This window comes from Thalassophryne amazonica, chromosome 9, assembly GCF_902500255.1.
Source record: "Thalassophryne amazonica chromosome 9, fThaAma1.1, whole genome shotgun sequence".
In the NCBI taxonomy this organism is placed as follows: Eukaryota; Metazoa; Chordata; class Actinopteri; order Batrachoidiformes; family Batrachoididae; genus Thalassophryne; species Thalassophryne amazonica.
The window spans coordinates 25,970,792-25,990,004 of NC_047111.1; the positions used below are offsets into that span (position 1 = coordinate 25,970,792).

Consider the following 19,213-nt stretch of genomic DNA (forward strand, 5'->3'; position numbering starts at 1 on the left):
CACTAGTTAACGTGTGTTGTTTTTTTTTTTTTTACAAATAAATCTGTATTTGTAAATATGTAACTTTTTCCTTTGTAAAAAAAGGCAGCTGCAAAACTAAAAATTCTGTTTAAGTCGGACTGATACAGCGCACCAAATGGTGACCGTATGACATTTTGACCCAAAATGCATAGAACACTGCCATCTACTGGATGGCAGTGTAATTGTAAATAACATCCAACTGTCAATCCAATAACAAAAAAATTAGCTTCGATCATTAGCAGTTAGGAGATTAGCGGAACCGTGCCCACCACCGGTTTTACTCCTACTGACTTCATTCCCCTGCTCTCCAGAGCAAATTTCCACCTCTCCAGGCGAGACTCAACTTGCTCTCTTCTCTCACTACATATCACAATGTCATCTGCATCTGGTGACTCCTGTCTGATCTCATCAGTCAACCTGTCCATCACCATTGCAAACAAGAAAGGACTAAGAGCTGATCCTTGGTGTAATCCCACCCCCACCTTGAATGAGTCTGTCATTCCTACTGCGCATCGCACCGTGGTCACACTATTCTTGTACATGCCCTGCACTACCTTAACATACTTCTCTGCCACTCCAGACATCCTCATACAATACCACAACTCTTCTTGTGGCACCCTGTCATAAGCTTTTCCTAAGTCCACAAACACACAATGTAACTATTTCTGGCCTTCTTTATACTTCTCCCATAATATTCTCAGAGCAAACATTGCACCTGTAGTGCTCTTTCTCAGCATGATACCATACTGCTGTTCACAGATCTTCCCCTGTTTTTAAGCCTAGCTTCTATTACTCGTTCCCATAACTTCATGCTGTGGCTGATCAACTTTATGCCTCTGTAGTTACTGATGTAGATGATAATACCGTATTTTTTCATATATAAGTAACATTGGAATGTAAATCATAGCACCCCCTAAACTGCTGAAAAACATGTGAATTATAGTCCAGTAAATAAAGTGTACTGAATTACAAAGAAAAAAGATGCAACCTGCTTCAAGACATATTCTGTAAAACGTATAACTGATTTAAAACAGCCCTCTCAACACTTGGCTATTGTGCAACTCAGAGTTAAAGTTACTGCTGTCAGAGACAGACTGCCCACAGGGTGCAGCGTCATTCCTCCGCAAGGACTCGAACCTTCACGAGACCTTGTGTGTCAAGAAGAAAAAGAACAATGGCAGTAACTTATCCGTCCATCTGTTATCTCTGCTATCCTTTCTGTTCAGTTTCTTCTTTTCACTTTTACTAAATGTGCTGCTTGTTGTTGTCTTCTCCTGCCTGAGTTCGACCAATCAGTCGCGAACTTTACTCAACGGTTTTTCAGTGCTTCTAAGAAGTACTTTCTCTGGAGTAAAGACTTATTTAGCCCAAGAAAATCTTGGGCTAAATATCTGCAGTGGAGACATATGTAAATGTGTCAGACCCCTAAAGTGAGTGTGTTCCTGCTCCAGAAATGGGGCAAAAAGACATCAAGGCTGCTGGTTTCCATAACCCTACCCAACACCCAGTCCCTGCCAGTACTGAAGAGAGGAGGAACCAGAACACATCCCTGACAAACACCAGAATTCACAGGGAAGAAGTCTGAGATTCGGCCACAGTGTCGCACAGCGCTCGGTACCGGTGTACAGGTTGACTATGATGTCAGCAACTTATTGGGAATCTTGCAAATTTTCAGGATGTCTGAGGGAGCAGTTGAGTCAACATACCAAAAACTTCAAAACACAAAATACTTTGTTGTTTTGCCCTGTATTTGTTTCCCTCATGGCCATCACATTGTTGGACACTTCATGACATGCAACACATTAACCGTGTGGACACTCACCTCTTGCATTAACTGAATTTTTATGATCCAGCATTTGAAAATCATTACTGCAATTCCAACAGTAGGTGAGAAGGCTGTCAAGTTTTGAGTGATGGCACAATGCAAACTTCAGGCTGCAGCACAAGACTGGTGAAGAGTGCATAAAGCAGAGCAAGCAGTTTGAGCTGCTTGGGTAGTGATGACTGAAGTGGCAGGAAATGAAGTCAATCCAACATTGACCAGTCCAGAAATAAACACATGAGCTCTTTTTATAAGTGAGTTTAAACGGGACATAAATTTTATACATCAATATTTAGTTAGAGTCCTGTTGATTCATTATGATTTGCCGAATTTGTGGACTCTGAAGGAAAGGTGGGATGAAGCTACTGCAGCTCATCACAGTTGTAGTCGTCGTAGTATTTTTGGTGTGATAGAATGTTCCCAAAATCTTCTCATGGTGCAATGCAAAATATAAACTGGAACTGCATGTGCCCATCACCAGACTGTGGCCGGTCACTTATACCCAGTAACAAAAACTAGAATGCCCTTACCATTACCACGATGATGAGATGGGAAGATGTTTTGAAGATGTAGGGTTTTTTAAAATTCAGTTATTGGGTTACTGGTGTCAAATGTCTCCACTTGCAGAAGGTGTCAAAGGGACTTATCATACACCCAGTGCAAAGCCCAGCACACTTGTCATTGCTTGTTTCCAGTTGTCATTTTTATGCTTAGCATATGCATCCTCTAACTATCCCTTGCACTTGTGACTGTGCTGGTCTAACAATGATGTGCGCTCACACTGATATCGAAAGCAACTGCACCTTAAACCACCAAAATCCAGATCTAAAGTCCATCAATATCTTTCTGCAAAGAGTGCAGCGGTCAGGAGTGCCTTACATAAGCGGCTTCACAACACGTGCACTCCCTGCCTTTCTGCATACACTGAGCATACATACATGCATTATCTGAACTGATCATTATCTGATTTCTGGACTTACCAGGATTATTTGTATTAATACAAATGACATAATGCAATCTGTTTTGTTATTGTTCTTTTACATCTGTGCATATGTAAAAATGTCTTTTTGTTTGGCAGAATCATCTTGTCCAGTCATAAAGGCCACTAGTAGAAATGTGACGATCAGCTCTGAGAATCATTCAAACTCACTACTAAAAATAAATCATCCACCCACCACCAACCTACACCAAAGATTTTCAAAACTTCCTCTGATTGAGATATCCGCACCTGACCATTACCCGATTATCAATTAATCTAGTTCTTGATGGGTTACTGAAGCCCTCGTCACACAGAGATAAGACTGCGCTAAAATGGTAAATGGACTGCATTTATATAGTGCTTTTCCATCTGCAACAGACAGTCAAAGCGCTTTACAATAATGCCTCACATTCACCCCGATGTGAGGGTGCTGCCATACAACATACTCACTACACACCGGGTGCAACTAGGGGATTAAGGGCCTTGCCCATGGGGCCTTAGTGATTTTCCAGTCAGGCTGGGATTTGAAGGCACCTCTGGTCTCAAGCCCAACACTTAACCACAAGAGCTGATGAGAAACCTCTCGCAGCGGGTATGTCATTGCCAGGATTTGGGAACTGGGCATGTAAATGACAGCTGGATCAGGACAAATTAGCGACACCTTCGCCGGGCTTTGTGGTGGTTGTACGATAGGGTCCTGAGGTTCTCTTTTTGAGCCATTTGTTACAATGATGAAACGTGATGAAAACAATAAAAGGTTTCCTTCCCATCCCTTTGTACCTGTTCTCCTTCTGTGAACACCCTGTGTCCAAAGCTCCAGGAGATGGTCGGCGTTGGGTCACCAGAGGCCTCACACATCAAGGTGACTTGTTCGTCAAGCTCTGAGGCACTTTTGTTAGTCAGGAAGGTAATTGTGGGCTGAACTAGAATCAAGACAAAAAAAGTTTATTGTTAAAACAGGTGCTTTTAGTTTTGTCTCTGAACCTACGTTGCAGCCACAGGTGTTCCTGTGCCAACTAAATCTAAAGCTGGCACACCTAATATGAACATAAAATTTGAATCAATTAAAAGTGTCGTGTACAGCTCTTAAATCAATGATTTTCAATGGCTAGCCCCGCGCAGAAGCCGGCATTATGCTGATTTCTGTCTGCCTGCCAAAAACTGCAACTCAAGGAAATGCACAGAGCTGAAGAAGAAACAAACAGGTGGATATCAAGGAGTTTTCAGGCCAAAGTGCTGCTTGAAACCAATGTAAGCAAAACAAAAAATTTTGTAAAATATCTGAGGTCAGTAGTTTATGAGAAGTACTGCTGTTGCATGTTGTTTCTGAAGGCACAGTTGCACAGTTCAGATTAAGTCAAAGTTGATGAAATTAAGTGTGCTGGCATCAGATTTTGTTATTAATAATATTATTATATTTATGTCCATTGCTTTCTGAGTTGATTAAAGCTGAAAATGAATTAGTTTAGCTTGTTATTAAATAGTTCACATTCAAACTGTCCAAAGTGGCCAAAATATGTTTTAAACCATTTGATGTGTGTACCTCCACAAATAAAGTCAGAATGTGAATGCAGGTTTCATTACAGCATTCCTTCCAGGGGAAGCACTAGAACATTTTTGACTGGGCGCATTTAAATAATGTAAAAACTAAATTATAATGTTGATAACTCCATTTGATCCTAAAGCGCATGCATTTTTTTGGCAACTGCTTTCTGCAGCTTGCCAAGAACTGTTTATCTATCGATGCAATAAACCGATGAACACTGTTTTGTAGGAGACCTTAAGTTAAGAATAAAAACCTTGTGATTTTTTTTTCTCATAATTTTTTTAGTTTTGCTGAAGGCCACCAAAAATCCCACAGGCACACCTTGATTATTATTCCTGGCCACGCCCCTGCCGTGGACACTGAGACATAGTCACACTGCAGGTGTTTGCACCAGCCTGCAGTTAGTATGTTTACGAAATCCTGACAATTTAAAGAGCTGTAACCTGTTCTTGTCACTGCACGTTAAAGTTTGCAGACTTCACTGCTGGTGGTGTCATACCTCACTGCAACCTAATAATTACACCAGGCAGGTGCAAATTTCTCACAAGTAGACACTCTCATCTGATAACTTGGAATATCCTTAATTAGTTTTCACTGGGACACCCTTTTGTTCAGTGGTGCGCTGCAGAAGCAGGCACAGCAAACACCAACAAGAGCAGAGAAGGAAAGAGACAGAAAGAGTGGAATGGAGTGATTCTCTTACCGAACACGTTCAGGCTGACTTCCTCTTTCTTCTCTCCTGCCTTATTCTTGGCGATGCACGTGTAATCTCCTTCATCCACCTTCTTGACATCTTTTATTACCAATTCAGAACCATCCTCGTTCAGGTTGTACTTATCATCCATTTCAAGGACAACATTGTTACTGGAGGGGGGAAAAAAGAAGAAAGACGCAGGGTTCACGTCGCCAGCATTTGCTTGCAAACAAATTCCCTCATTTGCCAACAACAAACTATGTTCTTTTCTTTCAAAAAATCCTCAAACACAGAGCAGTGGAGAACAGAATAGTTGTTGTGTGTTTAATGTTCCTGTACACCCTTAGCAGCAGCTTCTCTCAGCCCTGACTGCGTCTTTTTCCTCAGGTCCTTCACTGATTTCACATTGAGGATTTTATTTACTTATTTATTTATTCATTTTCAGAAAGCGCTTCTGAGCTGAGAACCATGTCTGAGGGTAATTATTTGTATGCTTGGTGCAGCAGCCGTGCTGCAGCGTCTGCAGGCAGATGGTGAATGGGTGGATGACAACTTTGTCAACAGCCACAAGGAGCAAGAAGAAATGCAGCTTTAGCCTTCTGTCACCCATCTGTCCTCCTAACAACCTCCCTGTCTGCCTCAACGCCCTGCCAGGGGTCCACTGCATCAAACAACACCTGAAGGTGGGCATAATGAAGAACTTTGTGTTCCTCACTTGTATCAGTTTTTATATTTGGGAGGTACACTGCATTCGGAAAGTATTCACAAAGCTTCACTTTTACACATTTTGTTATGTTGCCATCTTCCAATGGCAAGATGGCAACATGAGCAGGGTGTTGTGTGGGCCGCTGAAGAGGAGGTACTGCTGGCCCACCACCACCAGAGGGCGCCCTGCCTGGAGTGCGGGCTCCAGGCACCAGAGGGCGCTGCCGCCTCACAGGAGCAGCCAGGACGACAGCTGTCATCCATCACGGGAGACAGCTGATCCCAATCAAGACGGAGGTATATCAGCAGGACGGCATCTCCACCTCATTTGCCGAGATATCGCCATACCAAAGAGGTAACGTACTCAGCCACTTGTGTTGTCTTTTTGAACATAATACGTTGTTGCTTTTGCGCAGATAGTGAGTGGAACAGCAGGAGACCGTATTGGACCTTTTGATAAGTACACATATTCCTGCACTTCAGTGTTGCTTTGTTGACGAGAGGTGGAGGTGGACTCTCCACCCTCCGTGTTGCTGGGTGCAGCCGCACCCACACCTGACTGTTTCTGTTTCCTGCCAGCAGTACCGGATCCGGCGAGCGGAGGCAGTGGCCACCTGGGAATTCGGGACTTGGCGGCTCCAGTATCCCCGGGGTCCGGTGGTGGAGGAGATCGGGTTGGTTCCGGTTCGACTTGGACGGACGTCTCCTATCGTCGAGCCTGCCCACACGACACCTTTGAATCAGACTTAATCTTTCTATTGTTATCAGTTGTATTTGTTGTGCCTTTTTCACAACAGTAAAGACAGTGTTATTTGATTCCTCCATTGTCCGTTCATTCTCGCCCCCTGTTGTGGGTCCGTGTTCCTACACTTTCCCAACACAGGGGTGGTGGCCAAGTGGTTAATGCGCTTGGTTTCAGTTCAGAAGGTTCCGGGTTCAAGTCCCACCCCTGTCACATTTCTCCATGTAATGTGGAGTTGCGTCAGGAAGTGCATCCGGCGTAAAACTTGTGCCAATTCAACATGCAGATCCACCTTGGATTTGCTGTGGCGACCCCAAGTGCAAAACAAGGGAGCAGCCGAAGGGACTTACTGTTATGTTGCCATCTTCCAATATTGAATGAAATTTATTTTTCTTCAAAATTGCACACAATAACCCATAATGACAACCTAAAAAAATGTTTTGATTTATTTTTTTAGGTTTCTGCAAATTTGATAAAAATAATAAAACTAAGGAGGCATAAGTATACAACTGTTGTTTACTACAGAGAGCACTAGGAAACAGGATGCAACTGTTGCTATATTACAACTTGGGCTTTTACTGCTATGGACAAGACTTACACCTGGATAGATGGTGCAGTACATGTTGAAATTTCACGTTTTTTTGTTAACAGCAATTAAATATTATACTGCAAACAATTGTTTGGCTGCATGCTAACAGGAGCTACCAGGCTACAGGCTGGTAACAATCAAAGCCTTATAGACAATCTCCATGCTATAGGCTAAGGTGAGTCTCCATGATGAGGCTGTGCAATCACTAACACTGAAGTTTCATTGATATGACAGAGACATGTTCAAGTGCACTGTTTATTTTCTCATTAGTGAGTGTTGTGTGTCCAGACCTTTTTAATGTGATTCCAAGTTCAGCTCACGCATGTGAATATTTTATTCAGGTGAATGATTCAACATAAGAATGAGTGTAGAAGCTCTTGCATTTCGAAGATATTTTCCTCATAAAAATGTTCATCTTTTGATCACACACCACTTTGTTTGTTGACTCACCTCTTCCACATTTTGATAAAGTAAGTCCCTTTGGCTGCTCCTTTGTTTTCACTCAGGATCGCCTGAGTGAAAACAAGTCTTATGCCGGATGACCTTCCTGACACAACTCCGCATTACATGGAGAAATGCGGCAGGGGTGGGGTTTGAACCGAGACCTTCCGCACTGACACTAAGCTCACTAACCACTTGGCCACCACCCCTTCATAATGACTCGCTTTTGATAATGGTGACAAAATACAATACTAGCCCATCCCACAATTCATTTCTGTCAACTGAGTTTCTTCCAACTGGGCGCCCTGCAAGTGTCATCACAGTACATGATATTGGGACCCTGCAGATTAAAGAATTGTTGCAGATGTTTTTGCCATTTCTGTTGGTGCACACAGCTAAAGGACTGAATTCCTGCCATCTGTGAAGAATTATTATAGATTCCTGGAATAGAAGGAAAACCAAACATCTGTGTTTTCACAGCAGAAATGTTGAGCTGAAATGTAACATGGAAATGAAATGTTTGCTGATTTTGTTCATGCATAACCTCTGGTTCAACTTTTCTCCACTTCATTTTCAGCTTGCATTTAATTTAATATTTGTTCAGCAGACAGTCTGTTGGACTGATTAAACAATATATTTCTGCCTTGATGCTTCTCTGTCAGTGTTTCTCTCCCAGTTAAAACAAAAATGAGATGTGTCTATGGAGCTCCACTGTTTTCAACTGGAATGTTCCAAAAATGGACAGCACAGAACATGATGTAGTGTCCTGATGTGAGCAGAGGATGTCATACTGAATCCAGGTGACGCTGGGTTCAGGGAAGCCGTCTGCATCACAGGCCAACAAAGCAGAACCGCCGATATCGGCCGTGGCATTAACCTCGGCTTGTCTGGCTCGGATGGTGGGAAGCACTGAAACACAGAAGAAGAAACACAGGTGATTTCTATTTTAAAAGCAGAACTCAAGAACACCTGCTATAAGTCCACAATTAGTCAAATTACTTATGCAATGATTCCAGCCCAGTCTCAGGTTTTGAGTTTTTTTTTCATGATACTGTCACAAAATGTATTACATTTTTTTTGTGACGCAGTTCACCTTCAATCAGTAATTTTATCCCTAACCCCAACCCTAAACGTAACATGACCCCAATGCCCCCCCCCCCCCCCCGTGTCACCCCTAATTTCGTGATACTATCATGAAATATCATTGAGACACCATCACAAACATGTACTCATTTCTGTGATGGTATCACAAACTAATAGATTAAATAATTTTTCGTGATGCCTTCACAAACTTGGCATGAGTTCGAGTTGTAGGTTTGATAAAGTTTTTTTTTGAGATTTCTTAAACTAAACTATTTCATAAAGCTTATGAAATGAGAAATCAAAAAAAATAAAATAAATAATGTTTCCATTTTGTCAAAAGTTGACAAAATGGTGGCCTTCTTGGATTTCTAAAAATGGAAACCTTTGAAAACAAACTTTTCAGTTTCTGAGCTTCTGGTTAACATAGGATTATGACTAAAGTGATTAACTAAGAAACTTGGGAGGCAAGGATCCAGAGATACCAATTACAAATTACTGGAGCTGATGAATAGGACATAGAACCTGAACCACATTGGTGTCTTTTCCGTGCTAATCAGATACAGACATTTGTAACTGTCTATTATTTCAAATAAAAAACAAAAAACATGTATTCAATTCTTCTTGAAATTTGTAATAAAGGTTATGAACCCTTAAATAAACCAAGAATGGTGCAGCTATTTGTTAACTAAATAACACAAAGTTGACCCACAAATAACCAAAAATCAAGACAGTGATGAGTTAGTTTCCAAAGGTTGCCAGTAGTTAGTTGACCAAATCTCCAAAAACGTAAAGATCCTTATGGTGCTTTCTGTCCATCTGTTAAAATAAATATAACCCAATCTGATGTTATTCATCCAAGAAAGCCAGTGATTATATTAGTAGCATTCAAAAAGTTATTCAACATTCATAAAGCAATCTGCATTTCCTCCCCCCATTTTAATCTGAGAAGGTTTTGAACAGCCACCATTAGTGCAAAAGCAGTTGTTCATTTGTAGTGTAGACAGACAGGAAAACCTCCTAGAGAGAAAATCGACTGAGTGACAGGAAAAGGCACTGATTAACAAAAGGCACAGAAATTCAGCAATTCCATAAAAACACCATGCAGAGCACTTAATGGGCCAAAGCTGCAGCAAAGCAGCCTCAACAGACATTTTTAAATAAAAACGTATATGAAACCTACTGATTGTGGACATAATCACTGGCTCACCAGCACTGTAACAAAATGCTACAGTAAAAAGATAAAGTGAAAGCAATTCTACTTTTAAAGTTTTATTGTGGTTAGTATTTTTTAAACTAATATGTACTATTGGTCCCCAATGTTTTTTATAGTTCCAAAAAACAAAAAACAAAAACAAAACAAAACAAACAACAACAAACAAACATGGAATGTACTGATTCTGGGGATAATCACTGGTTCAATAACATAAACAAATATTTCAGTAACAAGATAAAGTAAAAATGCACATATTTTGAATGTTTTTATGCTAGCTTTCTGACCCAGAGAAAAAAAAGTTTAATCATATTGCCTCGATTTTGGCCTCCCTCCACCAGCTTCCTGTCCCAGCTAGGTCAGATTTTAAGGTTTTGTTATTAACTTCCAAAATCCACCATGGACTAACGCCTCCCTAGCTGGCTGATCGAATTAAAGCGTATGTACTGGCCCATGCTCTGTCTTCTCAGGATGCATGATTGTTGTGTTCCAAAGGTTAAAAAGAAGTCATCAAGTCACAGAGTGTTTTCTTATCATGCACCTGTTCTGTGCTGAGATCAAACAGTATGTGAAATTATTCAAATTTGCGCTAAAGACCCATCTGTTCTCCATTTTGTAGACTAATATATTTGTGGTGTACTGAACTATTTTCCCCCTCCATCTTAAATTTTGTTTCTAATATTAGTAACTAACTATCATCATATCTACATTATGGGACTGTCAATGAAGCAAAGGACTATCTGTTGGCAACTACATTAGTATTGTGTCTGTCACTCTGTTACTATCTGCAGAGAAGTAGTGTTTGTGAGATAGTTGTTACAGCTGATTGCTCTTGCTTCTCTTTTTCAAGGTGTTGCTGATCTTCAGTGATGGCTATTTGAGCTGGAAATCCCTGATCACGTGGAGTTTGGACCAAAGTCACTGGATGCTATATTTTATTTATTTATTTATTTATGTTTAATGACCTGAGGGACACACTGCCAGCTGGACTCCTTCGGGTGAGTTCAAATGCGGATATTCATTTTTTGTTTGCATATTTGACAATTCTTGTTGTATTTTGTTCATCTGATTCTTGTTATTAATACAAAGGCCTAAGGCGCCAGTGGTGTCCAAAGTATTCCAGAAAGGGCCAAAGAAAGAAAACCTGCATCCTTTCTGCAATAGCCTATCTTGGCTTTCAGTGGCTTACCAGTCGAGTGAGTATAAGAGAAATTGTGGAGAGCTGGGCATGTCCCAACTTGTCCTCTGACACTCCAAAACAGAGGTGTTCTTTGTCTCACTCCATCAGCGAATCCGTTGTGACGCTCGAAGCCTCCGCGCGGCTTTCCATGACAAAATCTCTTGTTAAAAGTGAAATCTGCCGGAAAATGGTTGATGTCCTGCTCTTGTGATAACCAGAGAAATTGCACACGATGGTCCCGGAGCCATACAGCCATCCGTTTAGAAATGAAACGGTCCTTTCTGCCTGTCGATCGCAGCTCAGTGCGCGGCGCGCCGTGCGCAATTGTGGGCCGTCCTTAAAGCGGTAGTAACACTCCTTAATCTCTGTGAAGCCCAAAAAATTTTCACCGAAAGCCAAATGAATTTTCCGAATGGTTTCCAGCTGCCTGTCTCTAACAGTTTCTGAAAAAATTCTGATGGATCAAAGCCCAAATCTTTCCGCCATTTCCCTGACAATAAAAATCCGACGAGGGGGGTGGACCAGTGCTCACTCAAAGCCTGCCCACAGGCGAATGACGCAACCGACAGGTGTGAAAAAACTCACGCATGCAAACGAAGGTTCAAGCTTGGCTGACGTAAAAACATATGAATCAAATCCATATATTTTTTGCATAAAATAAAAAGGTCCGTTACTTTTCTAACAGACCTCGTATAAAGCAGATATTCACAGTAACCGGACAAAAAAAGTCCCAAAGTTTTTGTATTATTTTCCATGTAATAAACACTGTATATAATGGATTTTGTACAACGGATTTTTCCCTCACATCGGTTAAAATGTCCCGTCTGATCACAATGTATTTCCATTAAAAACCCCAAGCAGTCTGAACGTGCACAGTAACACAGGTACAAATTCAAGTTCAGTGCTGAGACTCGCCGATTTGAGGAAAGTGGGACCAGAGTCATTATCCGTGATTAAAAGCTCGACCATTTATTTTTTTCACACTGTGCTCAGACTCGGACCTGTGTGACTCGGACCTGTGATTTGACACTTTTCTGCTTTCACTCCTTCATCTGCCATCATATTCTAATAGTTTCTGCAGTGCGCATGCTGATTACATTTCAGGATCACATACATTTGGCAGAGAAGTTCGCAAATTTACAACACAAAGTCACAAAAGATGAAATTGTTCACCTTACCTTTGAATTGGAGGTGATGACTGTAGAAAGAAACGCTTGTTGAGGGTCAAATTAGTCCAGAATAAAGCATAATCCAGCGACGGAGAACTTTAAAACTGTCACGCACGTCATTGTATGACACAGAGTTACAGAGCTGCAGAAGCATAAATCAGGCTGTAAGTTAATTAAATAAATTGTAAATGTATGTAAATTTGATAGCGTAAATATTTTTATATTTATTTTGATAACACCTGTACCTGGATGTGTTGCTGTATCTGGTTAAATGATTAAAAAATGTTGATAACATTAAAAGGTTCATTCAGTAGTTCAGCACAGTTGGAACCAAAATGATGCCATGTTCTGAGTTGACGCCACTATCTCTATTAAGGGATTTTAAACCTTTTTCATTAAACATTTTTGACTTGGACTGCATATCTTGTTATTTGCATTGGATGGAGTTACTGTGTCTATGATTCGTTTATTTATTTCTAATTTTTGTGTGACAGACATAATCCCAGGTTGATTTCAACATTTTTGTTGTGTGTTGGGGGGTGTGGCTGGACATGTTAGTGTTTTCTTTTCTTTGCTCTCCAGGTGGTATGCAAACTGGGTTTTTTCTGTGGAGAAGGTGCTGGCGGAAGAGTCCTTCACCCTCATTAGAACTATTGGCTGCACCTGCGGAGGATGTTCACGTGCAGGCCTAACGGCTTGCAGCACCTGTGGATGATGCTCACGTGCAAACTTAAAGACTTTCAGCTGAAGCAGATAATGAGATGGCGTTCTGCATTTAAGCCATGAGTGATTCGAGCAGAATTGCCGGGAACTCGACCTTGTGATGTTCGTTTGTGAGACGCTGAGGACCGCGCCAGGGTTTGACACATCGTGCCTGTGAAGGAGGACGGGTGAGGGACACATGCTGTCAGCACGCATCAGAGGTGATGATTGTCTGAATAAGTGTTAACAGTAATTTGGTATTTTGTTACGCAGTATATTTGAACATTGATGAGAATTGTGCAGTTTGCTCCTCACTGTCGTGGCGTACGGATTGATGATCCTCCAACTGTTGTGAGAAGCTGCTCATTTATAGACAGTTTAAATTCAGACCTGAATGTGTTGCTGATAGTGTGTGCCTTTGAAGGATATGTATTGTAGCTCTGTTGATTTACCTCACCTTTTCCGTCCTTCACAGAGTCAGTTTGTCGTATCCACCTGGGGGGTGTTCGGCGGTGAATATGAGTCCAGAAAGCGCCGGGTTCGATCCATTTGGGTGCTGGAGAGCGCGCCGTCCTTCACCTCGCCAGACAACTGAATATTTATGTTGTACACCAATTATTGCACAGGAGGGAAATAAATTGGTTTTGTTTTTGGAACCGTTTTCTGGTTATTTAGCGCTGGGTTCAGTCAGACGCTGGTCCGCTCCTCAATCCACGGCAGCACATAACAGTAGTTCCCGGCCATTCCAAAATGGACCCAGCGGCAGAAGCTGTTCCATTTGCGGAAAGAGTCCAAGAACACTTGGAGAAGATATGGGAGCAATTACAGCATCTCGCAAACCAAATTAAACAAACAGATGCCAGCGTTACGGAGCTTGCAGCGCAAGCTGTTCCGCTTCCTGTTGCTCCAGCTGCGGCACCATCGATACCGGTGCAGATAACTCCGTCACCCAGAGATTTGGCTTCCGAACCGATTTTTTGTCATCCGGAACCTTATGCGGGAAACGTTGAAGCCTGTGCTCCGTTTTTGATGCAATGTTCTCTGGTTTTTGCTCAGCGACCAGCTTCCTTCTCTTCTGATGGTAGCTGTGTCTCATATGTGACAAATCTGCTCCGAGGTGACGCCTTAGCTTGGGTCACTGCGTTGTGGTGTAATAACTCTCCATTGTTGGGATCCTTTAAGGATTTCTCCCGGGAGTTCCGCTTGGTTTTTGACCATCCGGTGAAAACAAATACCGTTGCCCAACGGTTGCTGAATCTCAGGCAGGGGAGGCGGAGTGCGACGGATTATTCCGTGGATTTCCGAATTTTTTCCGCTCAGTCCGGTTGGAATGCCGCAGCTTTGAGAGGAGTGTTTGTGGATGGTTTGAACGATTCATTAAAAGACGAGCTAGCAGTCTGTGACGAACCAAAAGACTTAGACAAGCTAATATCTTTGGCTATTCGTCTAGATGACCGGATAAAGGAGCGTGGACGCGAGAGAGGGCGGACATCAGAGCGGGTCTTTTTGTCTTGGGGTTTTCCCCGACACAGATCAGGGCTGTCTCTTCTTCGCCCCACTGAGACTCCTCCGACGGGACCACTGGCTCCTCTTGCAGAAGAGTCCATGCAGCTCGGACGAGCTGAAGCCGCCATATTGCCCTGGTCACATAAGCGTCAAGAAAAACAATGATGACGTATCTCCAGGTGTTTTTGGACAGGCATGCTAATGTATATAAAGAAAAAAAAAATAAGGGGGACAGACCTTTGACTATTTAGTTGTTTGGTCTGTTTTTGTTCTTATTTAGGGGTTATAAATTATGTAAGGTTTTAGAGGCGGTTCTGGTGGAGTGAACGACTGGTAGGTCGGGGCTCGGCTGGACTCGGGTAAGTATGTTTTCATTGTTTGGAGTTAGGTCATTTTTGTTCGAGGATTGGTTCGTTTTGTTGTTTTTATTTCCCTGTTCCCCTAGCCCCAACCTCACATGCTCTAGGACCGTTTGTCTTTTGGGTTATGGGGTGGTGCAGGTTGGTTACGCTGAGCGTTTCTCAGGAAACCTCTGCACCTGGGGGGGGGGGGGGTTGTCAGGGGCATTTTTTTGGGTTTGGTTGATGCCCGGTTCCACTCCAGCCCCGGTGGGCCTTTGGCCGTTCGTCATTGGTGTTACCGGGGTGTGGTGCAGCGGGGACATACCTCAGTCAGAGTGGTGGGCCGATCTGTGCCGTTCGCCATTTCGGTAGTACAACCCCTCTAGATGGGCTGGTGGTATGGTCGGGTTGGGGCACCGGACGCGTTTCCGGTTTTCCGCTGCGCTTAGGGGATGGGACTGGGTTAGTTTTTCCTGTTTCCTCCCCCAACTTGGTAGTTTTGTGCCGTTCGCCAAAATTGAGCTGATGATAGGCTCTGGGAGCATTCTGGGGTCTTTCGGGGTGCTGGGGGGGGGGGTAACAGAGTTTGCCGGTTGTTTAATTTGCCCCCGGGGTAGTTTACTGACGTCCTCCGGGGGTTGGCTTTTTGTGTTGTTTATGTTTCCTTCCAGGTTCCACCTCCAAGGTTGATGGGACAGTCCTCTGGGGGGGGGGGGGGGAATTGATTATGGAGCCGACTAGCCAAGTGTGGCCGGGTCTGGGGTTCCTGGGTTGTGGGGAGGTTGCCTCCTGGGGTTGATGGTACGGTCCTCTGGGGGCGCTGTTGCTCCATATATACCTGGGGACCTCTGTGGGATTCCGGTTTTGGTTGTTACTCCTGGAACTGGCAGTGAAAGTCTTCTGGGGGGGTGTTGGGCTGTGCACGTCATTCTGGGGGGGTTGTTTGTTATTTTTCTTTGTGAATTTATGTTTTTATTGTGTTGTTGGGGCTATGTTGGGTGATAGGATTTGGGAGTTTTTCTTTTCTTCCCGCGGTTGGATGGGACGGTCCCCTGGGGAGGGTTTGGGTGGGTTTTGTGTTTTTTTTTTTTTTTTGTATGTGGGATTGTATATGGGACTCTTTTGGGGTTTTGTTGATGCCAGCCGGTCTTTCAGCCACGGTGCCCTGTCCTGCTGTCTGCTGTAAACTTCGGGAGCGATACGTCGTCTGCTTCCTGTCGTGGACCCCGGAGGGTGATGCTGTTCTCGGACCTGGTCTGTTCGGTCGCCGGGAGGCTTCCCGTTGATGGGGGGGTACTGTTGTGTGTTGGGGGCTGTGGCTGGACATGTTGGTGTTTTCTTTTCTTTGCTCTCCAGGTGGTATGCAAACTGGGTTTTTTTCTGTGGAGAAGGTGCTGGCAGAAGAGTCCTTCACCCTCATTAGAACTATTGGCTGCACCTGCAGAGGATGTTCACGTGCAGGCCTAACGGATTGCAGCACCTGTGGATGATGCTCACGTGCAAACTTAAAGACTTTTAGCTGAAGCAGATAATGAGATGGCGTTCTGCATTTAAGCCATGAGTGATTCGAGCAGAATTGCCGGAAACTCGACCTTGTGATGTTCATTTGTGAGACGCTGAGGACCTCGCCAGACAACTGAATATTTATGTTGTACACCAATTATTGCACAGGAGGGAAATAAATTGGTTTTGTTTTTGGAACCGCTTTCTGGTTATTTAGGGCTGGGTTCAGTCAGACGCTGGTCCACTCCTCAATCCGCGGCAGCACATAACAATTTTGTCAACATGTAGTTTGTTTGATCTTGTGCAAATGGGGGCATCTCATGAAACTTCACTCTGAAAAGATTTAAAATTATTGTAGGGGCAGTGTCACTATTTAGCAAAGCCCACATATGTGAAATCTTGCACTCATTCATATAAAATATAAACTTTTGTAGTTAGTTGGTCATGGTGTCTGCCAAAACTCAGGGAAATATGAATCACTGCTAAATAAATAGAACATAAATAAAGAAATGAGACTCTCAGTCTCCCTTAAATGCAGTTTGGAAGATGTTGGGTTTACTTTTCTGGCCAGTCGTACTACCTGTCAAATGTGTGCAGCATTTTTGAAATACCAGTGTTTTAGCTGGTGTGCTGAATGGCAACATCAGTTTGGTTCTAAAGCAGGGAACACTGTTTGTGTATGAGCATCATTTTACACTGACACGTCTGCGTTTGCATTGTTGGCCAAACTGTCAAGTGGGGAGGGGGCTCTCCATGGCCATCTGCTGTTTTCCCAGTCGGGAAAACTTGCTGGATAGGATGGTTATATTTTCAGGTTTGTTGTATTGCCAGTTTCCATTGCCAGTTTTGAAACAAAGTCAACATACCGGCTTGTTTGTGTTTCTGGGTTCAACTCGCTTTTTAAATAAGTCCACAATGTTCCCAAACTGGAACTGTGGAATTCAGCTTTGGAACTAATTCCATTTACTTTTCCAAACTTTCTGGATGGAATAGTACAGGTAGGTGAGTCGCTATCACAACGTATCCCACAGAGAGCAGGCTGACCCCGCCTCCTGGAGAGAGCAGGAGGCGGGGTCAGCCTGACCGAAGCAGCATGACTCGCTGAAATGATGGTGACTTGTGCAAACAAACACGCTTGTAAAGGGCGGTGTATCGAAGCCAGCAAAAATGATCTTGTTCATTTTTGTATCTCCAATGATAAGCCAATATATTAATTATCGCAACAAGCCTAGGAGTAATGTTGTGTGAAAGTCGACGAGCGGGTACAATATGCAGTAGTCAGGACCTCCCATTCTCTTCTGGTCCCCCTCTGCCATATGAAACCCATGAAAAGCATGTCACACAAGTTTGAGATTTTTAAAAGAGACATTTTAGGTTTTTGGAAAAGTGTGGGAAAATGTTGGCAAGACAAAGTAGAGCTGCCACAAATGCAAGAAAATCATAAAATGGAAATTGTATGGAATCAAACATAACAAGCAAACAAAGAAACATAAAAAACAGACTGATTTTGAAATTGGGACTGAAACTGGTGCAAAAAGAAAAAAAAAAATTGGTAATGGAAGATGACAAATTCAATACCAATGCTGACAGTGTGCATCTGAAAAGTGTAAGTAAGTAAGTAAGCTTTATTTATAAAGCGCCTTTCACAGACCAGGGTCACAAAGCGCTGCACATGGCATACAAAAATAATCAAAAAATAACATACGAAAACAATAAAATACAATATTAGGCTAAAAAGCTAACTTAAAGAAATGCGTCTTTAGTTGCCTTCTAAAAGTATCTATACAATCCAGAGAACGAAGGGCACAGGGAAGCTCATTCCAGAGGCTAGGCGCCACCACTTTAAAAGATCTGTCCCCGCAAGTTTTAAAACGGGTCTGAGGAACCATCAACAGGTTCTGATTGGACGACCTGAGGCTCCTGGAGGAAGCATAAGGCTGGATCAGGTCCCTGATGTACTCCGGTGCCTGTCCGTGCAGAGCTCTAAAAGTCAATACCAGGATTTTGTAATGAATCCTGTAGGAGACAGGCAGCCAATGCAAAGTAGTAATATGGTCCCTCCTGCGGGTGCGGGTAAGCAGGCGCGCAGCAGAATTTTGCACAACCTGCAGGCGGGCCAACTCCTTCTTATTCAGACAGGTGAAGAGACTGTTACAATAATCCAAACACGATGAGACGAACACATGAACAATCATCTCAAGCTCTTTTAAAGTCACCATCTTACGGAGCTTAGAGATGTTCCGAATTTGGAAAAAACAGTTCTTAACCAGGTAATTTGTGTGGTGCTCCAAAGACATCCCTCCATCCAAAATGACACCCAGGTTACGCAGGCTGCTTTTGACCGTGCAGCTTAGGCTACCGAGATGCTGCTTAATTCCAGGTACAGCACTATCTGGTACTACAATCAGAGTCTCAGTCTTATTGGAATTTAACTGCAGACTGTTTTCAGTGAGCCATTCCTTAATTTTGGCCAAACAATTTGTCAGAGAGCAGAGTTTCTGTGGCTCAGTTGTCTTAAAAGAGCAGTACAGCTGCAGATCATCGGCATACAAATGATAGGACACATCACTGAACTGCTGGATCAGCTTGCTGAGAGGAAGGAGATACAACGAGAACAAAACAGGTCCCAAGACCGATCCCTGTGGCACACCCCACAGAAGATCTGCAGATTCCGACACTGCATTGCCCACCGTCACACTAAAAGTTCTACCAGTCAGGTAAGAGGTAAACCACTCTAAAACACAACCTGACATTCCAACCAAATCCCGCAATCTGTTTATCAGAATGCCATGGTCATCATGGTATCAAACGCCGAAGACAGATCAAACAGAATCAGCACAGAACATTTGCCAGTGTCAGCTGCCATCATCATGTCACTAGACACCTTCAACAGGGCTGTTTCAGTAGAATGAAACTCACGGTACCCAGATTGAAAAGTGTCATGGATGTTGTTAGCCTGCAAAAACGATCTCAATTGAGC

General features: G+C 43.0%; 1 protein-coding gene across 1 annotated transcript in view; it reads right to left on the minus strand.

Moving 5' to 3' along the window:
- The window catches only part of ncam1a (neural cell adhesion molecule 1a), a 947,827-nt gene that overhangs the window by 268,505 nt on the left and 660,109 nt on the right, over positions 1 to 19,213 (minus strand). The window contains 3 exon segments of the mRNA XM_034177824.1: positions 3,603 to 3,745; positions 5,072 to 5,232; positions 8,331 to 8,448. Coding sequence (XP_034033715.1) covers positions 3,603 to 3,745; positions 5,072 to 5,232; positions 8,331 to 8,448 — 422 coding nt within the window.